General features: G+C 36.7%; 3 protein-coding genes, 1 long non-coding RNA gene and 1 pseudogene across 5 annotated transcripts; 4 read left to right on the forward strand and 1 right to left on the reverse strand.

Moving 5' to 3' along the window:
- The first annotated feature begins 2,630 nt into the window (after positions 1–2,630).
- LOC113679761 (melanocyte-stimulating hormone receptor-like) lies at positions 2,631–3,578 on the forward strand. The gene has a single exon (XM_027196735.2). The coding sequence runs from the start codon at positions 2,631–2,633 to the stop codon at positions 3,576–3,578; it is 948 nt and encodes a 315-aa protein (XP_027052536.2).
- Positions 3,579–8,396: 4,818 nt separating this feature from the next.
- On the reverse strand, positions 8,397–9,812 carry LOC149037417 (uncharacterized). 2 transcript variants are annotated; one of them, XR_016181422.1, is made up of 3 exons: positions 9,530–9,793; positions 8,965–9,055; positions 8,397–8,705 (listed from the first exon to the last, which is right to left on the reverse strand). It is a non-coding gene; the product is annotated as an uncharacterized LOC149037417 (long non-coding RNA). The 2 variants fall into 2 exon arrangements; XR_016181421.1 differs by lacking the exon at positions 8,965–9,055 and having other exon boundaries at positions 9,530–9,812.
- A 6,393-nt stretch (positions 9,813–16,205) lies between these two features.
- LOC149037418 (melanocyte-stimulating hormone receptor-like) lies at positions 16,206–21,253 on the forward strand. The gene is made up of 2 exons (XM_089188565.1): positions 16,206–16,455; positions 16,979–21,253. Exon 2 carries the CDS (start codon positions 17,011–17,013, stop codon positions 17,962–17,964), a length of 954 nt encoding a protein of 317 aa, XP_089044691.1. The 5' UTR covers positions 16,206–16,455; positions 16,979–17,010; the 3' UTR covers positions 17,965–21,253.
- Positions 21,254–21,304: 51 nt separating this feature from the next.
- On the forward strand, positions 21,305–22,712 carry LOC149037419 (melanocyte-stimulating hormone receptor-like). Its single transcript, XM_089188566.1, has one exon. It carries the CDS (start codon positions 21,553–21,555, stop codon positions 22,504–22,506), a length of 954 nt encoding a protein of 317 aa, XP_089044692.1. The 5' UTR covers positions 21,305–21,552; the 3' UTR covers positions 22,507–22,712.
- LOC149037420 (melanocyte-stimulating hormone receptor-like) lies at positions 22,544–23,658 on the forward strand (annotated as a pseudogene).
- The last annotated feature ends 345 nt before the right edge of the window (positions 23,659–24,003 follow it).

Genomic DNA, 24,003 nt, shown 5'->3' on the forward strand with positions numbered 1-24,003 from the left:
GTCCCGCCTTCAGAATTAAGACGACCAAGGTAAATAGAGAGTTGCAAACTTCTTTGTTCGAAGAAGAAAATTATGACTTTTTGTTTGAGTCGGCATTTTACCAAAGTTCCTCGCCGCCGACGACACACGACACCGATTCCAGTTAAGAGATTGAACCAATTTCTTCCAAAGACCCACTACGATGAAATTAAGAGATCCTCGCAGCTAACACTACGAGTTCCCACCGCATTTTCCAGTCAGAGCCAAGCAGATAAACGAATACAGAGGCCACATCAGCATCGATATCAAACGAAAGTCCGTCCATTGTTCAACTATCCATCGTTCAGCCAAGTCCTGATGTGCAGGGAAACGATATCGCACGAAGTTCACTTATTTCTGATCGACCCTTCGTCACCCCGGAGGTTGAAGAAATCCGTGATTCCGAGAATCTAGGATCACAGGAGAAAGAAGTCAAGAGCTCGTGGTTGACCTGTCCAGTTAATTAATTCACCAACGGAACTGGTGAGAAGTGAAGAAAGTACACAAAACCAAAACAAATATAGAAACACAAAAAACGATTTTGCATCGAGTCAAGTTTGGGCAGCGACTCCCAGGAAGAACCAAGCGGGGCAGAACCAAAAGTTAGTGAAGAATTTTGTCCTGACAACGCCATTGCAAGTCCACTCCAAGTTGTCTGAACTGTTAAATAAGGCCCAAGGTTCTAATGATGACTCACTAAAGCAGCCCGTTGTACCCCTAGTAGCTTATTCGGAACAAGGCATACGAGGGACACCGGATTATAAGAATTAAATTCAATGCATGGGATGCTCGAATAAATGGCTTGACCGAGAGAAATCAGATAACCGCGAAGAACCGCCTCCTCCTCCAGCGAACCAAATCAGAATTTTGAGCAGTACTAGCCAAACTACCCACGACGCCAATAGAGCGGAAATTATCCTCAACGCTCCGGTTATAGCCAGCCACAACGAAGGAATGAAGTACCTTCTAAAAATCCAAGAAGTTCTCATTTAGCCGTGGTAGATGGTCAAGATTACGAAAATAGTGAAATGGCTCCGCTTGGACAAAATTAACACACATTTCCACAGGCCAACGCGAATTCCTGGAAATTCAGTGGAATTCAGTAGAATTCAGTGAAAACGATACCTAACCACTTTAGGTAAATTAGAAGGAAAGTCTGTTTATTGAATTATAGATACTGATGCACGCGTTTCAGCCACTAAAGAAAAAGTTCCAAGAGAAATCTATGGTGATGTTCCCTTTTTCGCAGTTCAGACTTGGAAAAGCCAGCCTACAACTAAAAAGAATTACGAATACACTGCCTTTATACCTTAAGGATATTCAATTTCCTCGTGACCTATGCCTATGATGCCATCCTTGATCGAAATTAGAATTTAGTGATTTTTCCATGTGTTTTTTTGGAGCATGTTTATTACTTTTTCAATATTGTAGCCGTTCTCAATTCACTGGAGTTTCTTTATTGTAACGTTGTAAAAAAGACAAAAGCTAACGGTAAATTCTTTCAACTACTAACTTGTATATACCGCTTTGCCTTCGCCGCCTTGTACCTGAACATCAGTCTTTTTGTGATCTTATTCTTAGTGGACATTGTAAAGTCAACATTCCTTGTAGCGACCTTATCTGGTAAATTACTTCTCAAGGATGTTGCCATGACTTCTCCCATTTACTTGCTAAGATATATATTATTAATTTTGGAGTTGTAAGTTCGGTCTCCGTTCTCTACGTTAGTATCGATAACTTCAAAGAGACATTGTCCGCTTCTCAGTTTGTGATACTATTCAAATATTGTAAATTTAGAGAACATTAGAGCCACGCCTTAGATAGTACTTGAGGAGGTACCTTAAAAAGGGATCACACAGACGACTGCGTGGTGATTATATTAATGATTGTGTGGCGATTACGAAATTGAGTACGCAAGAGGGCATGTCAGTTGTCGACATGAACTAGAATAAAGTTACTGTTGAAACAAACGCTGTTTAATTCTTGACGTCCGTAGCAAGTTTGCCTGAAGCAGGTCTCTGTGTACCAGGAAACCCTGACAAGTTTCCGTTCCTGCTGCAAGTAGTCTTTACCAGCTATTTTCCCACGTTATTGTTGCGTTCCGTGCAGGTCCAGTTGGTATGAAAAAAAACCTATCGTCACAATATATATGTTGGCATCTGTGACCAAACATTAATTTTGAATACTTAAATGTACTTGGAGATTGCCACGAGTAATTATTATTTTCTGAACCGTTTGAAATCTCTGGCGAGTACTTTATTTTCTAGATTGCTGAAGTTGATAATGATTCTTCTTAACCTCATAGAAGTTATATTAAAGCTTAATTACCAATCCTTAAAGTGAAAGTTAATCCAAGTTACAAGGGAGAATTTGCTATGAAAAAATGCCTATTAAAAATGTCTTATGCCCTTCTCGTTTGCCAACTTATACCCGAGGCACATAAAAAAGCTCAAAAGGAAACTTTTTTGACGTAACAGCCGATGTTTAAGCATAGTTTGCAGAACGACCTCCCCAAGATGTTTTCATATAATCATCTTGGGCGGCTGTTGTTACGATAAATTATCTTTCGTTGCAATCACAGGTAAACCTAAAGGAAAAAGGAATACAGAAGTATGATGGCAAGAAATAATTTAACAGAAGGTGGAGTACAAATGGAAACATATCAAGAACTGTTATGTTCCCCCTCTTTGGCAGGCGGATTACAACAGCAGTCGATTCTTCTCGCAGTGGTAAATGTAATCTTCTCTCTCACTGCTATACTTGGTAACTTTCTAATCCTTGTTGCCCTTCGTAAAGAATCTTCCCTCAATCCACCATCCAAACTTTTGTATCGTTGTCTGGCAACAACTGATCTGTTGGTTGGTCTCGTTAGTCAGCCTCTCTATGTTATTTATTGGATATCCATAGTTAACGAAAACTGGAATCTTTGTCGATACTCAAGGAACGCTACCTACGTAACCATCTACGCATTTTGTGGGGTATCTTTGGGGACAATAACGGCCATAAGCATTGACAGACTTCTTGCGCTGTTATTGGGGCTGAGATACAAACAAACTGTAACTCTGAAGCGCACAAATATTATTTTAGCTGCCATATGGGTTTTATCTGGTGTCGCTGCTTTATGCTACATTTTAGATTACCGTATCAATTTATGGTATGGATATATCGGTGTTCCATCTTGTTTATTGATCTCAATGGTCTCGTACACAAAGATATTTCGCACCCTCATTAATCATCAGGCACAAGTACAAGTTCATGTTCAACTACAGTCGAGTCAACCAAATTCACTGAACATTTCGAGATACAGAAAGGCGGTGTATAGTGCACTGTGGGTACAGTTAGCATTAGTTGCTTGTTATGCACCGGGTACCTTTCTTGAAATTGAGAATGTTCACAATAGAACACTTTCACCACAATTCGTCTTCAGCAGAGGAATTGGAGCCACCTTACTTTACTTTAACTCGACGTTAAATCCATTTCTTTACTACTGGAAGATTAGTGAAGTAAGACAAGCAGTAAAGCAGACAATCAGGCAAGTACTTTGCTGTCCATGGAATTAACTCTCTCTTGTGTTATACTCGTACTAATTCTTCTTAAGTTGACGTTTTCTGTAACGGCTGCTAGAAAAGAACCCTCGCCGAAAATGTTCAACAAATGAACGCATGAAGAACCGGAAATCGAAAAACTAACTATGTCCTATAGGCATCAAACCATGTCCTAACCGGTATCAAAAATGCAAAATGATGATCATAAAAAAAGATAATTTTTTTTTTTTAAACATTTTTTTTTTTTTCACTTAAAGCACAAATACTAGAATAATACAAACAAATACAAAGTTAATTACACTAACGCTTACGCTACTCACTAACACTAATTACGAAATACTGCGTTACATTACATTCACAGTCGGCTAGATTTAATTTATGTTGTGGTTATATAATAATAATATAAACCTAATTTGTACAAATACTTCTACATCAAATTCCTTTTTTGGTAGAACGACTGTATATACAACTGCGTCGATAACTGTTAATACCCGATACTCATCTATAAAAAAAAAAGATATGCAGGTGTGGACAAACAATATTTTATTTAACTTTAATATCTCGTTTTACCTTCTTAGCAAAATAAAATATGGTTAGTGTCAGGTAGCAGTAAAGAAAAGCTGTTATGGTTAAATTTTTTGACAGCTGGCAAATTTCAAATTCAACATTGTCTTCCTTAATAAAAGAAAGTGCTTCACTAAGACGATTTACTTAGACGCCCTATAATTCTATATCAGCCGGTCAGAAGACTTAAAAAAAACTTATGAACTAAGATGGTTTTGTTTCTTGGAAACGATTTGCAATGTAGGATGGCGTTTTACATAAAACTCTCCACCCCCTTTTGCTATCCGAAATTTGATGTTAAAATCAACTAAACACAGTCAATAGAAATAGTCGATCCAGAAAGTCATCAGTCTGCTAAATTTTTGTTTACGAATTTTAATACTTTTATATTGTAAATTCAGACCTATAAACTTTCTTCGATCTTCATTTATTTTTAAAGTCGTTTTAAAGAGATGATGAGTGATGAATGATCGGTTATTTCTCTAGGTCTGCTAAGAGAGTATTAAAACATGATTATCTGCCCTAGTAAATGACAGGTTATCTAAACAATCTCCATATTCTATTACATAAAGAGAAATAAAACAGTTTTTGACGTAGTATTGTTAAATAAAAACACTGACATAAACAATATCTTTTTTTAAGCCACGTAAACTATTAATAACAGTATGTTACATAATTTCAACTTTAAGTAATGAGATAAACAGCTGGCTAGAGTCCATATGCAACTGTTTAGAAGTGGTGGAAGAACTAATTAAAATATTAAGTGATTGTCGCATCCCTTAACCATCATCACTCGTACGTTATTCCCGCGTTTTTCGATGAGACCGTGAATTCAAAATTGGAATTGTTGGACTTGATAAAAATGAATTAACTCACAATAATAAATTAGTACGTATCAGATAAAATCTTGGTTTCAAAACGAGGCCAAGTGCGCCGGGACTTGTTGGAGTCGGCGACAAAGGTATTTGTTAATCTCACTATTTTTTCGTCTCTGTTCTCTCTTTGAAGACATAACAACTTTACTGGGACTTAACGGCCGTCTACAATGCAATGTGTAGACTCAGAATAAAAGGATGATAATGCATAGAAAACGCAGAGGGGTAGGAAATAAAGCGAGTACCGGGAGTACTCCTCCAGCTCTGGAGCCCCCACTAGAGTTTGGTACTCTCCAGGTTTTGCTAGTTTATCACGATATCTTTTTTATCAGCAAGGATGAGGAACTTGAATCATAACGAGCTTGGAACGGACGCTTGTTCTAGAGCTTTTTCTACTACTTTCACTAATATGAGCGGACTGATTGCGAAAAGTAAAGGAAATATTGGTAAAGGATAAACTATCTGTGAGCACCCCAAAAGAGATGGCATTTGATAAAAAGTCTGAATATTTCTTGTGTGGGAGGGCGATAACTGCCCTTGCCCCTTCGCTAATTACAGCAATGAGAAAAGTTCTTCATCTTTTAAGATGAATCTGCTAAACAATCAAGAGCTTCTTTTCTTAGAGATCGTTTCCACATTCTCTCGACATTAATGTGTGATTCAGCGGCGATATTTTTAGGAGAAGTTAGATGCTAGTCACTCCTAGGAGGCAAAGGTTCGACTCTTTTAAGACACTAAGTAAAGAAGCTCTTGATTATTTAGCAGATTCTCCTTATTAGCACCTTAGGAAATACAAGAGATCAGCAGAGAGAATGTGCATATTGAGTTAGGGTGTAAAGGGTACAAACTGGGGCATGATGCTGTGAAATGGTAGAAATCGATAACTAAAAGGCCAGCTTATACGAATTCGAATTTAACTGACTTTCATGGTCGAGAGAACGAATGATAAGAACAAGAATGAAAAACCTTACTTCAGTTTCAACTTTAATAGCAGTCAAAAGCCACTAATTGAACTCGCTATACCACAAAAGCTAATGTTCTAGAGAGAGGCACGGCACATTAAAATAATCCTGCTTACTAAGTCTGAGTCCATAAGTTTCAAGTTACTTCCAATTCAGTTGATGGCCAAAGCGCTTAACACAGGCCATAAAATTGGAAGGAAAAAAGATGATTCGTAACTTGCTGTACGAACTACGAAGTTATTGAATAAACAATTGTTTCGAAAGATGTTTTCGCAAACCCTAGGGGTACTGTACCTCAGGAAATTTGATTTCATTTTTTAAAATACAATGATTACCGCATACCCAGATTACCTTTCGATCTTGCCCAGTGCACTTTTGTCCTTTATTCCGACATCCTTTCTCGAAATAGATGTATCTGCTAAGTGTATGATTGGTTTGGGAAACGTTGTCTAGACACGAAGCAAGGATTTCAATTATTGAAGAACATCGAAAGAAAAACGAGTCAATTAAAAACTGTTGTACAAGCGTTAGAAAGTGTTTACTCTTTTATAAAATAACAGAGATTTATAGAACAAAGATTTTTAAACCATTTGTTTCATTGAAATTGTGTAAAACTTGGTTTAAGTCTTTTTTTAAATTTTCTTTTTGCCAACTGACGAAAATTAGGAAAAATTGGCGATAAGTGACAAGACATTTAGGGAGAACAACAGCTTTAAATTAAAGTTTAAATTAAATCTTGCTTTCACCAATAAATCGCATAATACAAATATAAATATGAAACAGTATCATTCCTTGACGCTGTAATTTTGCTTCGTTTGTTCAGATAATTATATATCAATATCTCTTTTTCACAAGATTTCCTTGTTTTATCGTAGCTAACGAGACAACTTGTCTCAAAAGTAAAAAATATCAAACACTCATATAAATATTTTTTATATGGAAACCCTCAGGGCATACATGATAAACCTAAAATTTGGACAGTATGCCTGACATTTTGTGTAGAAGAATATCTACAAATACATTAGTGACCATAAGCTTTCTTCTTTGACTTCTTATTATATCGTCGAGATAAGTTCTCTGTGCAGTATGCTAACAGATATCACATGTATCTTACGAGAAAAACAAAACACAACGCCAAGTTGATGTGGCCTGTTAAGCCAGGGGGGTCTCAATGGGATGCCGGCTTTTAAATTAAATTTCTTTCCGTTACGGCTACCGAAAAACTCTTTATGATTAGCTTCTTTTACGACTTACATGTTCAGATTTGTCAATCTGACTAATTTTATTTTGCCGTTGTACGGCAAACGGTGAACGCCACTAAGATTCGTTGTTAACAGGATTGCAAGCATTCACGCCTTGGCATAAGAAAAATAAAATATATAGAATAAGAAAGACAAAAGTAATCTTGACTCTGATAAAAAAGTAAAGGAAGATAATTTCTTGGTCTTATACCGGCCTGTTGGCGACGATAGATCCCCTCTTCATTCCCCCTGAAAACCGTATGATCCTTCTTAAAATCCTCCACCCCACCCCGGCGATAAAAAATGACCAGTCGCTTAGATTAGACTATCTATGCCCATATTGAGGAACATCGGGTGTCCACATGGATCACAAGGTTACAAATCGGGAAGGGTTTTATCTTGACATAGCAAGAAATTCTCCCGGCTAATCAACACAAAAATATAGAGCAACGGAAAAGAATTATTGCTTAAAGGGTCTTGAGTGTTGAAAGACTAAGTAAGTAAGAGGTGCCTTAAAGGGCATGTAAACCCAAAAAACGTTCATTTTCTTTTCACATAGATGTTTTGTAAATATATCAAGTACGCCAAAGGTACCATTCGTTTATTCTCAAAAGTCCATTTTCACTTTGTAAAAGCCCTTCCAAATTCGAAACATTCGCCATCTTGAACGGCGCCATCTTTCCTGTGACGTCACGGGTGGACCCTCCAAAGTCTCGTTTTATAATCGCGTGAGGCATGAAGGAGTCTTCTCTACAGCCGTTGTTTGCTGGTCTCGTCATGATTTTTTTACTTACAGTTTGCTTCAATATATTCAATTTTTTTCGTAATGGTGAAGCGTTGTGTCGTCCAGTTTTGTACTGATTCAAACAAAACTGGGCATACAATGCAAATATTTCCAAATGACGCAAATTTGAAGCGACAATTTGCGAAATTTGTTCAAATGAAAATAGCCAATTTCGTCGAGCCGTTGGAACGTTCTGTTGTTTGTAGCAGTCATTTTTCTTCCTGGTGCTGTACCGACGATTCAGGCCTCACCAGAAGCAAATTATTCGGAAGTATAAAAACGACCCATACAGTCGGCAGACGACGAGGATTCGGAAGTGGCCGACCGAACTGAGAAAGAAGTTGAGCTCTTCAAAAGTTAGAGGTCAACAGAGAAAGTACAAAATCGATTTACATGAAAACGTTTCGTTAATTAAACAACAATAGCTTTATTGGTTCTCTAAAAACATCTTTTTTCTCATCTAATGAAATATTATGGGGGAGCCAGTTGTTCGGGAGCCAGCGCTGAGCCCGTAAAAGACACTGACATGTCTGAACCTTTGCCTGAATTCGAAACACGTATCAAAGAAAGAGAATTCGTTGATATCAGTGTGTAATAACGTGATCTGGAATTTTGTCGGTTCGATACAAAGAATTCTATACAGGATCCCATAATCAACCCTTATGTTCTATAAGAAAATCCAAGACAGCCCCACTTGGTGCTTCCTTTGAGAAACCCTGAAGAGAAACAGCAGAAGAATTTGTGTCACGGTTTTCACAGCAGTGAAAATACATTCAAAGGTCAGTAGGACAATATTCATCATTTTGAGTACAACTTAAAAGATCCTGATTTCAGCTTGCAAAACTATCTTTTCAATATTTCAAATCGAAGCAAACACAAACAGGGTTGGATAATTATGAAGGCCACACAAGGAAATGTACATGATACAACTTGTTTATCGATGGAAATGCTTCTGAGATGAAGGATATTGTTTACCGCACAAGATAGCACAGCGACCCTAAAGTGTTTGCCGAGATATCCCCAACACCAACGAACAAGCTATCTGTAGGCAATTTAGCGAAATTTCCTGTCAGGAAAGAAGCGAAAAACAACTAGCTCTAGTACTGTATTATTAAATCAATGGCAGAAACAATTCAAGTAAATCGATCTCAAAATGTAACAAAACAGATGAAACAGAAAATATTTAGCTTAGTCGTTTCCGGTGTGATTATCTGTGCTTTGCTGCTGCCTGTACGCGTACTTGGCCGTCTCCAGCACCCAGAAATCGAGGCAAATTGACTGAAAACCTGGATGCTCAGTGATACAACTTATCTGGGTTTCAGGCCATTTTGCCACAATTGCCCGATTTCCGTACAACAAACACTTTCATGAGTTGTCGGCATTGGTTGACAAGTTCCACACTCGCACCTTTGATAATTTTGTATAAAACACTTTCAGAAGCTCAAGTTAAAAAAAATTCTGTTGCATTCCTTTAGATAGTACCCTCGCTTTATTGCATTTTCATGTTAAATACAAATAAATCCCAAAGTAAATTAAATACCAGTCTGGGTTTCCGAGACGGTCGCATCGCTGTCGACATGTTCTGTACTGTCTTCGTGCGGATCGCTACGGTGAACCCTACGCGGCTCATATTGTTAAGGACGTGGCCCAGACTCTCCTGAAGATTCTGGATTATCCCCAGCGCTGTCATGTACTAAGCTTAAGGCATTCGAGTCGCTATCTTCTGAAAAAACATCTTCCGAACTATCGCTACTTACACGAACTCCCACACCAGTTCTACTGGGGAATATGTGTTGCGCAATATTTTGGTTCCACCGCTTACGTCACGACTTCTCGCTATTGTTTTTACCGGAAATGGAATTTCAGTTGAAAATGCCGATTTTCTCCTAAAATAAGTCGAATTGGACAAAATTAATTTCAAATTCGTTTTCTACGCCACTTTTTACATAGTATAAGAAAAACATGTATTTTTGGGTTTACATGCCCTTTAAATATGGGATGACCTATTCATAATCATTGGATGTACATAATTTCTTTGCCCGCAAATAGGTAACACAAGCGATTGCTGTATGTCTTCTGATTGGCCACACGTGAATTAAGTCTTGACCCCGTGGGATAATTGTGTGTGTAACATCAAGCCATTGCCCTGTTGTGATTGGCTACCCGGAAGACAACCCTTGACCCGCGAGAAAACTGTGCACGTTGATCCCGCATGGCACAGTACTTCGAGTCGGCTTACAGAGTTCGTTACCTCTGGGATAACTCCTGTGTTATAGGAGCGAGAGTTGTTGTGGGTTGTGCCTGTAACAACTCTGTCGCATTTTTAAACCTTTAGCCCCTAAGAGTGACTAGAATCTAATTCCTCCTTACAATATCACCCCCTTATAACAAACATGAAAGTCATGAGAATAGAGGAGATGATCACCAACTAAAGTAGCTCTTGATTGTTAAACAAATTCTCCCTGTCAGCCTCTTTGGAAATGTATGGAGAACAGTATGGAGAATGTGCATTCTGATGTGAGGGTGTAACGGGTTAAAGATCTCCACACTGTCCACGCGCTTCAGTCATGTATCCTGATAAACGCGCGCTGACGCCTGTAGCCGTGAATTGTTCACTGAAAATATACTCCTTGAAACAATTAAACAAGAACACAAGAAGTGTCACATACTTACCAGAAGAGTTAAATATTGAGAAATGGCTAAGGATGTCTTCATAAAAGAGAAGAAACCCGGCTAATGGTAAAGCATGCTGTGAAAAAGATTTTTAAAAAAAACATGTCCGTGAAAAATTTTCCACAAAGATAAAACCGTTTGGCAATATTAACACTGTAAAGTTAAATACCGATATGAATAAGAGGCAAGTCTAATGAAATTGTTTAACTTGCTTAAGCAAGATTCAATATGGCGGCGTTCATGGCCCAAATTATAATGAAGATTATTTTCGAAAGACTAAACTGCTCTTTGTAATCTCAATAGGCAGTCATTGTTAGCAATAATTCTAATTTTTCAATCAAATTTTCTTCTCTTTTGAATATTCTTATATCTCCTAGTATCAGTTAATATTCATTAATTAAAATAATTACATGAAATCTTGCAAATGTTTGGCACCGCATTATTTTTTCCCCTGATCCTCCTAACATTTTATTATGTTTAGGGATTGGTACTGGCTACAGAATTTAAGTCAAATTAAAGTGTTGTTCTCAGCCTATCCATCAAATTTATACTATAACATAGCGCGCGTGCTTGCCCTATATAAGTCCTATTGAGCCGCTATGAACAAAATTTTTATTTACGCACGCCCGTGCGTAAATAAGATGACGTGAGTATTTTTTTTTTACCTGGCTTCAGAGTTTCCGTCCTGTTAAGTTGCAGTGCAGCTTTCCTTCTCTTTGAAATATGGAAGAAACGAGCGAAGAACTGCCCAATTTTTCTATCGGCATGACCTTTTAGGAAGTGATCCAACATGCAACAAAAATAAAGCCGAAAAAACTCGCAAGTTGCCCTTTCGCAAATTTGTCTTGATAACTTCAGGTCTTAGACTTTTATAATATTTTTTTAGGTGATGCTTGAGTTCATTTGGCTTTTATTTTCTCGACTCTCCCCATAAATTTCGAGCTTTTCATTCACAGTTTTCGGTTAATTGGATCAAATGTTCTCGCTCAAACCAAAGTATAAAATGTGGCGTTTTCACCAGCAAATAAGGACGTTTGCTTACTTTTTTTTGTGCATTGTGAGAATTTTGCACTATATCACAGTTTAAGGTCTGTTATAAGATAATTTACTCATGCTTTCAGCTATGCGTTTATCGAGTTATGGATGCACCTGGGAAGTTTGGAGAGCACTCAAAAGGCTAGAGTTACTCATGGCTGCGTCTCGAGCTACTCTTACGCATTTTTCGTGCTCTCCAAACTTTCCGCGTGCATCCATAACTCGATGTACACACGCTAAGCATGAGTAAATTCCTAAATAATAAAATATTTTATCCTTCTTAAAACTAGTTTATCAGAATAAGAATGAGTTACCGAGCACAAGTATGGCTTTCACAATGATAGTTTCCAGGTTTGAAAAAAGTCATTGCCGACTAAAATTCTCAGTTCCTTTCCTCAAAACATTGCCAGCAGGAGCAATTAGTTAATTAATGATACAGACAACAGAGTCTATTCCCAAATACACCTTCCTCAACCCTGTTAGCTTATTATGGACATGGCATTTCAAACATGGCGTATATGCCACAAATTTTCCATCCCCTGTTTAATTATTTTGTAATAGTGTTCACATGTTGCAACAACTCCATCTTCCAGTAAATTCAACTACTGGCAAACATGAGAAAATACCATGTAAAACTTTTCAACCTATTTAATACAGCCAACGACAACATCAACTCAACTTTTAACTTTTAAACTGAAGAGCAAACTTGATTGATGTTTGGAATTGATTTCTGTGACGTGGTAATGAAATCCAGGTATTATCTCAAGTTTTCTTGAAGACATCCACATTATATGCAGTTACACCAGTGGTTACCGAATCATTAAGGGAAAATATCAGAAAAAGACGTCGAGTATTTACAGCCAGAGGACAATCATAAAACAAGAATAGCCGTAAGCGAAAAAGTTTTTAAAAAATTACAGGTTCAAACACGAGTTGAAAATTGCATTTCTATTTAATTTTGTACGCTAAACAGAGGAGTTTGCAACGTTAGAGAAAAACGGTGGGGCAGGCAGTCATACCTGGCAACTTAAAGAGAAGATATAAGTGAAGCCCATACGATTCTGGCGTATTGTTTTACTGACTTACTGTGCTCGCGTGTATACACTCCAATCGACTGGTGATGTCTTGACGCAAAGTAGTTTGCCGTCGTTTCTTTCACTTTTGGCTCATTTTCCCAAACCGAAATTATGATTGACGCTCAATAGAATATAATTTCAACTGATGCTGACATTATACACTTCATCTGAAAAAGAAAACATTCCCTATCTTCGAAAATTTGCTAAAAACATTAGGAACAACGACGGAGGTGCTAAGCTGTTTAAAGATACCGCTGACTAGCATACGTGTTGATCACCTTGCAAGTTGTGAGAAAATCGTCCCCAGGTTCCAAACCTCGTCTGGTCTCTTAATCCGCTTGAACGGTTTTATTACAGTTTTATTCAGCATAATGAGGGGCTGGAGAAAAAACTAACAAGAACTCTGCTTTTAGGCTTGGCTAAATCTATATATTACTGAGAGATGTTTCTTTCTCTATTACCTAGAGATGTTTGCGATGAAAATTCTTTGCTAAACTAAACTTCATTAATTACACAAATACGTAGTTGTGTCGCAAACTAATATTTATTCACAGATTTCCTTCCATCTTGAAGTAACAAAATAATTATTTCCATTCATTTAACGTTTTAAATGCAAGGCACAACCAAGATTTCTTGCCAAAAACAAATTGTAGTATTTGGTGCGCGAGAACCTTTCAAGTCAGTGTCTTTGAAAGGTAAATGAATATCTCTATCCAAAATGATGTTTCTGAAGTTGGAGGAATGATAGATTGTCTCTCGTTGCAATCACAGGTAACCATAAAGGAAAAGGAGTACAGAAGTATGATGGCAAAAAATTATTTAACAGGTGGAGGAGTACAAATGGAAACATATCAAGAACTGTAATGTCACTTCCTGGGTTTGAATAAATAATTTTTGCACTTGATGCGCACGCCTTGCTTCTGCACAATTATAAGCTATCTCTTGCGTTTTCATGTATATTATTACTACGTAATCACATGATTACGAGTGCAATTTGGAATAAATAAGCAGTTGTAAATTTTTTAAAAAACGACAAATTTTGTTAGCCTGAAAAAATTTCCGGGAGCTTATTTATTCAAATTGCTTTTGTAATCATGTGATTACCGATACAAATGGAGGCTATTGTGTTTATTGTCCATCGAACATTTTTTTTTATTATTTTTAACGCAAGGGATTGCAGCGTGAAATGTTTATTGAATTGAATTCATTATTGAACGAACGCTTGTGCTGTTGTGGACTTGAGGCTAAAAAATTGTTGAATATCACTTGGGATAGATATAAATGTATATATATGTGTGTGTACATTTAGATCAATATAAATTGTTGTATATTGCATATAACAATGTATATATCAATAGACATCGTTGTCAGGAATGTTTGTAACCATTGTTTATTTTCTTTACAAATTTACCGCCACGCCTACTATGTAAATTTGTAAAGTATCTAAACGATAGTTACGAATATTTTGAACAATAACCTCCCCTGCTGAGTGAGTAATCACGAAACAGGCTTGTTGGGATGAAATTGTAGTCTCTTTGTTGTTTCCCTATCTCAATATATATATGTGTGTGTTTATAATTTATATGTTGGCATCTGTAAAATTTATTTAGTTTTATTTATTTGGAAATAGTCACGCGTTAATTTTTTCTTCTTTTCAAAAACCGATTAAGATCTTTGGCGAGGACTTTTTCATTTTCAACCTGAGGCTGGAATCATTCCTTCGTTTTACTTTCTTAGAAATATGAAAGTGGATGATAAAATTGAGCTTCAAAGAGGTGAAAAGGAGAACTGGTGAAGTTATTTGTTTATAGACAGAAAATCAATTTCAGTTTTTTAATCACACTTAAAAAAAAGCCTTTGGCGTTGAAACCCATACGAGCCGGAAAAAATGCCCGCTAATTATACTCTTAAATTTGTCTTGCTATTTGAAAGATAACCATAATGCATATGAAAATTTAAATGCTTTTATCACCTGTGAGAGATTTGCAGGAGAGAGCACGAAACAAAATTGAATATTATCTGATCTTATTGAGTTCTCGTGAAAATCAATCGTTTTACGAAATTAAATGTAACACATTACCTTCGGCTGCTAATAATTTTTAACCAAACAAAAGAGTTTTATCATTAATGTAAACGGATACAACTTGGAGATGTCTGCGTTTGACCCGCAATGACAAGTCATTCCTGAATTAAACTCCTTACACAAATAAGTAGTTATGTCGCACAATAATGTTTACTAACAGACTTCACTTCATATTCTGAGACATTCAAGTATAGACAGCAGGAATGAAGTACCAAAATAATTGTTTCCATTTATTTAAAGTTATAAATGCAAGGCACAACCAAGATCTCTTGCCAAAAACAAATTGTAATATTCGTTACCCGAGGACCTTTCAAGTGAACGTCTTCAAAAGGTAATTGAAAGTCTCTATCCAATTGCTAATCCTCCTTTTTCAATTGAAAAAAGAGAATCAGCAAGTCTGAAAGGCTTACTTTGGTTCTAATCGAAAGGGAAAACTGGATGATGAATGCCTTGGTATAGAAGGGAATTAGTAACGTGGCAAAAACAGAAAATGTTTTGATGGTGCAATATCTTGCTCCCCTCACTGTTTTCGTTTCTAGCTGAGTCGAGCGCGAAACGTAAAGTAAAAACCTGGATGGCTTTGTTAACTACAAAGTTAAACATGAATATCTTGATATCGTTACGACAAAATTTAGTGATTTTTCCGTGTGTTTGTTTGGAGCATATTTATTATTTTTTCAAAATATTAGCCGTTCTCAGTTCATTCGAATTTTTAAAAAAGATGAAAGGTAACAGTAAGTTATTTCAACCCTGACTACTACCTCGCCGCCTTTGTGCACCTGAACATCGGTCCTTTTCTGATCTTATTCTTAGTGGACATTATTAAGTAAATACTCCTTGTAACGACATTTTCTGGTAATGTACTTCTAATGGAAGTTGCCAGGTGAACTTACGTCCGTAAATTAGTTCTTTCCATAAGATAATTTTTCTCGTTGCCTCTTGTTCAAACCAGGAGCCCAAGTAATGGACTCCTGTTCAAACTTAACACCAATATTGCGTAGAAAAGCAGACATTTAAACTGACTTCTCACTTTTGCTTGCTAAGATAATTTTTTTTTATTTTGGAGCTGTAAGTTCAATTTCCGTTCTCTAAGTTACTATCGATAACTTCAAAGACACATTTTCCGCTTCTCAGTTTGTGATACTATTCAAATATTGTAAATTTAGAGAACAATAGAACCACACGCTCGATAGTACTTAAGGATGTACCTTAAAAAGGTTTTCACATAAACGACTGCGTGGCGATTACATTAATGACTGTGTGGCAATTACGAAGTTGAATACGCTAGAGGTCATGTCGGTTGTCGACATGAACTAAAATAAAGTTGCTGGGGAAACAAACGCTGTCTAGTCCTTGACGTCCGCAGCAAGTTTGCTTGAAGCAGGTCACCGTGTACCCGGAATGTGATCAAGTGGTCTCTACCGAGCTATTTTCCCCCGTTATTTTTGCGTTGCCCGCAAAACTCCAGTTAGTGTGAAAAAAACCTATCGTCACAATATATATGTTGGCATCTGCGACCAAACATTGATTTTGAATACTTAAATGTATCTGGAGATAGCCTTGTGTCATTATTATTTTCTAGACCGTTTGAAATCTCTGGTGAGTACTTTGTTTTTCTAGATTTCTGAAGTTGAAAATGATTCTTCTCAACTTCATAGAAGTTATATAAAAGCTTAATTACCAATCCTTACGGCGGCGGATCCAGGATTTTACATGAGTGATTTGCACTAACTTAACTAGGGGTTAAAGAAGAAGGATAATTGATTTCTTGAACTGATAAAGAACCTGAGAAATAATAAAAGCATGTTTGGAAACATTTGAGTGATTTCTGCCGGAAATCACTCGAACTACTCTGGATCGAACTGTGCCTTAAAATCAAAGTTAATCCAAGTTGCGGGGAAGAATTTGTCGTGCTATCAAAAAATGCCCATTACAGATGTCTTATGTTTTTCTCATTTGCCAATTTATACCCGAGGCTCATACAAAAGTTTAAAAAGAAAACGTTTTGACTTAATAGCCGATGTTTTAGCATAGTTTAAAGAACGATCTCCCTAACAAGTTTTCGTATAATCATTTCTGGGCGGCTGCTGTTACGATGAATTATTTCTCGTTGTAATCACAGGTAACCCCTAAACGAAAAAGGAATATAGAAGTATGATGGCAAGAAATAATTTAACTGGAGGTGTTGTACAAATGGAAACATATCAAGAACTGTTATGTTCCCCCTCTTTGGCAGATGAATTACAACAGCAATCAATTTATCTCGCATTGGTAAATGTGATCCTCGCTCTCACTGCAATTCTTGGTAACTTTCTAATCCTTGTTGCCCTTCATAAAGAATCTTCCCTCCACCCGCCATCCAAACTTTTGTATCGTTGTCTGGCAACAACTGATCTGTTGGTTGGTCTTGTTAGTCAGCCTCTCTATACTATTTATTGGATATCCATAGCTAACGAACACTGGAATCTTTGTCGGTACACAAGGGACGCCGCCTACACTACCAGCAATACATTTTGTGGAGTATCTTTGGAGACAATGACGGCCATAACCGTTGATAGACTTCTTGCGTTGTTGTTGGGGCTGAGATACAAACAAACTGTAACTTTGAAGCGCACAAATATTATTTTAGCTGCCCTCTGGGTTTTATCTGGTGTGGCTGCTTTATGCTACATTTTAGATTACCGCATAACCTTATGGTTTACGTATATCTGTATTCCATCTTGTTTTCTGATCTCAATGGTCTCCTACACAAAGATATTTCGCACCCTCATTCGTCATCAGGCACAAGTACAAGTTCATGTTCAACTGCAGTCGAGTCAACCAAATTCACTGAACATTTCGCGGTACAGAAAAGCGGTGTACAGTACACTGTGGGTGCAGTTATCGTTAGTTGTTTGTTATATACCATTTATCGTAGTTGAAATCGTGATTGTAGAGGCTAGTAAAAGAACATTCTCCTCGCATTTACTCGTAACCAGAGGAAAAGCAGCAACCTTACTTTACTTCAACTCCACATTAAATCCATTCCTTTACTGCTGGAAGATTAGTGAAGTGAGACGAGCAGTGAAGCAGATAATCAGACTAGTACTTTGTTGTCCATGGAGTTAGATGTGCCTCGATTGAGGAATTATTTAATTTTTTATTTTAGAGCAAAGCTGACTTTATGGTTTATGGTTTCTACATGAAAACGCTTGTCGGTCACTTTATGAGATAGTAATGAATATGAAAGTTAACCACTTTGTTGCTCGAGCTTTGGTTAAAATTCTCTATTTCCAATTGAGTAAATAAAACGGGAAAGAGTCAAAACAAACAGCAGCTATATCTTGAGGGAACTTTACTGCATGCCGCAGTGCTTAATATGAATATAACGACTCGTGATATAAGCAGCTACGATGTAGCAACGAACAGGACGTTAGTCCGATATTATTTCCTTGGTTTGCTTTTTAGTAATATGAAAGTATTGAATGGAAGTGAACTTCAAAGAATATTAAAGAAGAGCCACTGAGGCTTTATTTGTTTAATATTGATCAAATCAAGCAGTTGACGTTGTTGCCCTTTTGCCATACGAGCCGGTCACAAGTGAGGAGATGCTTTTAACGACAACACAAATTGTCAGAGAGTACCTTTAAAAATATTGACCATCACTGATTCTTGTTGAGTTCTCTCGGCGGTTGATAGTTTTTCCAAAATTTAATGTAACCACATCATCATATTCCCTTAATTAGCTGCCAATGATTTTTTGCCTGAAAAACGGGTTTTATCCTGTATTCTGGGAAAATAAAACTGTCAGATGTCTGCATGTTTTACTCTTTATGCAAATTCATTTGTAAATTAAACTTCACTGATCAGTGAAGACAAACATGTAATTTAGCCGCGTATTAATGTTTAATAACAGAATGCAACCCATATTCTATGACATTTGAGGAAAACAGCAAGAAAGAAATGCCAAAGCATTAGTATTTGTTGAGTACCTTTTACCGTCTTTTTAGTGATATAAATGCGAGATACAACCGTGAACTCCTGGCAAAAAATGCAAAAGTTTTATGCGCAAGAAACTTTCAAGCTTGTATTTCTTACAATTAGGCGGAAGGCTGAATAAAAATGCTGTTATAAGAGATGAAGTCTTATAGGTTGTTGAACGAGTTTTACTGGATCTTAACTTTCCACCGAATACTTCCAGCCGCAGTGAAGAAATTTTCCTGCTTAGAATTTAATATTGGAATTTATGACTGCCCTTGTCTCAAAAGGGATCCTTAATTGCAAAAGTGCCTCACAACAAAAATAACTTGATTTGTTATTATTAAACAGACATCTAGAAGAAACTGATATCATAGGGTTTAATAGGCCAACAATTGCTCCCGATAAAAACGGAAAATATTAATGATGAAGAGGGCACATAAAGGAGATAAAAACAAAAAGCACAAAAGGGTTTCGAGTCGAAGTATCTTCCTTCTGGCAAATTCTCGTTCATAGCTTATTAAGTAACTATTCACCAAGGTGGAGGCGAATAAATAAACTATGACCTTCATTTAGCGCGAAAATACTTACGGATATTTGTCTGTAGACACTATCTGTTCCGAGGAGCGATCATTTTTCTGAGAGCGACGCTCAAGGAAAACTGTGGGCCTCGAGAAACAGATATTATATGAGAATATGTAATTTCGCGCCAAGTGGAGGCTATTGTGTTTATTTCCTTCGAACAATTTATATTTTTTTTTAATGCGCGGGATTGCTGTGTGTTAGTTGGCACAACTTTATTCAACAAATAAACATATCCCTTCTTTTGCAACAGCAGCTAAACGCTCTTTTTTCTTGAATTCAATATTAAACGAACGCTTGTATTGTTGAGGACTTAGGGCTTCAAAATTGGGGAATATCGCTAGGGATAAGTATGTATATATATTACCATAACATTTGTTAGCATCTGTAAATTTTCATAGTTTTATCTATTTGGAAATTGCCACGAGTTTATTTTTTCGAACATCTTTGGCGAGCACTTTTTTATTTCAACTTACTGAGAGTAATATTACTCCTCGCTTTACTTTCTTAGAAATATGAAAGTGGGGGATAAAATTGAACTTCAAAGTGTACTAAAAGGGAGCTGTTCAAGTCATTTGTTTATGTACGGTGAATTATTTTCAATTTTTTAATCATACTCAAATGAAACGCTTGACGTTAACAGCCTATTATCATACGAGCCGATCACAATGCCAGTTGAACACTTCAATTTTTTTTTCTTTAAAAAAAAATTTCCATAATACATACGATAATTTAAATATGCTTTATCACCTGTAAGCAATTTTTTGGAGAGAGCATGAAATAAAATTGACTATTATCGGATCTTATTGAGTTTTCCTGAAAATCAATCGTTTCTCCGATATTAAATGTAACACATCATCATATTTCTTTTAACTGCTATTAAATTTTTCCTTTCAGTGTGAAATGAAAATACCAACAGATGTTTCCGTTTGACTCGTAATGAAAATTTGTTCTTAAATTAAACTTCACCAGTTCTACAAATACGTAGTTGTGTCGCACACTAATATTTATTAACACACTTCCTTCCATCTTGAAATAACAAAATAATTGTTTTCATTTATTTAACGTTCTAAATGTAAGGCACAACCAAGATCTCCTGCCAAAAACAAATTAGAGTATTTGTTACGCGAGGACCTTTCGAGTGAGCGTCTTCCAAAGGTAAATGAAAGTCTCTATCCAAATGCTGTTGAAGAAGTTGAAGTGTAATAAGTTGTTTAACGAGTCAAATTAATTCTTAACCATCCATTGGTTTATTTCTGTCCGAGGTTCTTTAATTTGTTTTTCTCATGCGTAAGTATTGGAATATAACTGTCCCTATCAAAAAAGGATCCTCGATCGCTCAAGTGAATCGCGACGACAAGAATCCAATCAGCTGCCGTACACATGACAGCTACCTTAAGACTTTATTTTATTTTTAACCGAAAAAGAAGAGGATAACAGAGTTTAAAAGGCTCATTTTTTTTCTGATCAAAAGGGGAAATTATGATGACGATTCTCTTGGAACGAAGTAAGAGACCAAATGAAGAGAATAAATATCATAAAAAAGGTTGTTCCTGTCTAACTCCTGTCACTGATTCCGTTTCTAGCTAAGTCTGGCGCGAAACGGAAAGTAAAAAGCTGGATGGCTTTGTTAATTACAACGTTGAACACGAACATCTTCATATATATGTTAGCATCTGTGACCAAAAATTAATTTTGAGAACTTTAATGTATTTGGAGATTGCCACGAGTAACTATTATTTACTTCATCGACTGAGATCTCTAGCGAAGACTTCGCTTTTTTTTTTAGATTGACAAAGATGATAATGATTCTTCTCAAATTCGGAGAAAATTATGTTAAAGCATTAACACCAATCCTGGTAATGAAAGTTTATCCAAGTTACGAGGAATACCTTGTCTTGCTATGAAAAAATGCCTATTACAAATGCCTATTAAAAAATGCCTTATGCTTTTTTCTCATTTTGCCAATTTACACCCGAGGTACATACAAAAGTTCAAAAAGAAAACTTTTTGACTTAATAGCCGATGTTTAAGCATAGTTTAAAGAACGATCTCCCCAAGAAGTTTTATATGATCATTTCTGGGCGGCTGCTGTTACGATGAATTATTTCTCGTTGTAATCACAGGTAACCCTAAACGAAAAAGGAATATAGAAGTATGATGGCAAGAAATAATTTAACAGAAGGTGGAGTACTAATGGAAACATATCAAGAACTGCTATGTTCCCCCTCTTTGGCAGGTGAATTACAACAGCAATCAATTTATCTCGCATTGGTAAATGTAATCCTCTCTCTCACTTCAATTCTTGGTAACTTTCTAATCCTTGTTGCCCTTCGTAAAGAATCTTCCCTCCACCCGCCATCCAAACTTTTGTATCGTTGTCTGGCAACAACTGATCTGTTGGTTGGTCTTGTTAGTCAGCCTCTCAAAATTATTTATTGGATATCCATAGCTAGCGAACACTGGAATCTTTGTCGATACACAAGGGACGCCGCCTCCATAACGGGCTATGCATTATGTGGAGTATCTTTAGGGACAACGACAGCCATAACCGTTGACAGACTTCTCGCCCTGTTGTTGGGTCTGAGATACAAAACAACTGTAACTTTGAAGCGCACAAATATTATTTTAGCTTCCGTTTGGGTTTTATCTGGTGTTGCTGTTTTATGCTACATTTCAGATTACCGTATAACCTTATGGATTGCGTATATCTGTATTTCATCTTGTTTACTGACCTCAATGGTCTCATACACAAAGATATTTCGCACCCTCATTTATCATCAGGCACAAGTACAAGTTCATGTTAAAGCACAGTCGGGTCAACCAAATTCACTGAACATTTCGCGATACAGAAAAGCGGTGTATAGTGCACTGTGGGTACAGCTAGCATTAGTTGTTTGTTATGTACCACATACCGTAGTTGTAATCGTGTTTGCGAAAGATAATAAAAGAAAATTTTCATCACCTTTACTCGTCACCAAAGGAATAGCAGCAACTTTAGTTTATTTCAACTCGATGTTAAATCCGTTTCTTTACTGCTGGAAGATTAATGAAGTGAGGAAAGCAGTGAAGCTGACAATCAGACAAGTATTTTGCTTTCCATGGAGTTAGATCTGCCTTGATTGAGGCATAATTTAATTTGTTATTATGAAGCTATTCTCTTATCCTTGTTGCCCTTCACAAGGAATGTTGCTTGCATCCGCCGTCCAAATTTTTGGATCGTTGTCTGGCAATAACTGATCTTTTGGTTGGTCTCGTTATTCAGTTTCTCTATGCTATTTATTGGATGTCCATAGCTAACGAACACTAGAATCTTTGTCGATACACAAAGGACGCCGCCAACTTAACCAGCAATGCATTATGTGGAGTATCTCTGGGGACAATGACGGCCATGACCGTTGACAGACTTCTCGCCCTGTTGTTGAGGCTGAGATACAGACAAACTGTAACTTTGAAGCGCAAAAGTATTATTTTGGCTGCAAATTGGGTTTTATCTGGTGTCGGTGCTTTATGCTACATTTTAGATTACCGTATAACCTTATGGTTTGGGTACATCTGTGTTCCATCTTATCTAGTGATCTCAATCGCCTCGTATACAAAGATGTTTGGCACCCTCATTAATCATCAGGCACAAGTACAAGTTCGTGTTCAACTACAGTCGAGTCAACCAAATTCATCAAACATTTCGAGATACAGAAAAGCGGTGTATAGTGCACTGTAGGTGCCGTTAGCATCTGTTGTTTGTTATGTACCATATACTATAATTGTAATCGTGTTTGAGGAGGCTACTAAAATAACATTTTCATCGCATTTACTCGTCACCAGAGGAATAGAAGCAACTTTACTTTACTTCAACTCGACGTTAAATCCATTTCTTTACTGCTGGAAGATTCATGAAGTGAGACAAGCAGACAATCAGACAAGTATTTTCCTGTCCATGGAGTTAGATCTGCCTCGATTGAGGCCATTATGAAACTAAGCTAACTTTATGGTTTACGGTTTCTACAAGACAACGCTTGTTGGTCACTTTACTAGATAGTAATGAATATGAAAGTTAACCACATTGTTGCTCTCACTTTGGTTAAAATTCTTTATTTTCAATTGAGTCAATAAAGCGGCAAAGAGCCAAAGGAAACAGCAACCACATCTTGAGGAAACTTTGTTGCATGCTACAGTGCTTATTATGAACATAACGACTCCTGGTATAAGCACGTACGATGTAGAAACAAACAGGACGTTAATAGTTCGATATTATTCCCTTGGTTTGCTTTCTTAGTAATATGACAGTGTTGGATAAAAGTAAACTTTAAAGAATATTAAAGAAGAGCCCTTGAAGTTATTTGTTTAATATTACTCAAATAAAGCAAATGACGTTTTCGCCTTATTGCCATACAAGCCGGTCACAAGTCAGAAGATGCTTTCAACTACAACACACAAATTGTGAGAGTATTTAAAAAAAATTGACCATCACTGGTTCTTATTGAGCTCTATCGGAGATCGATGGTTTTTCCAAAATTTAATGTAGCACCTCGTTTTATTCCCTTAGCTGCCAATGATTTTTTGCTTAAAAAGCTGGGTTTTATCCTTTGTTGTGAGAAAATAAAACTG

Source organism: Pocillopora damicornis, chromosome 11 (assembly GCF_964200805.1).
Source record: "Pocillopora damicornis chromosome 11, jaPocDami1.2, whole genome shotgun sequence".
Classification (NCBI taxonomy): Eukaryota; Metazoa; Cnidaria; class Anthozoa; order Scleractinia; family Pocilloporidae; genus Pocillopora; species Pocillopora damicornis.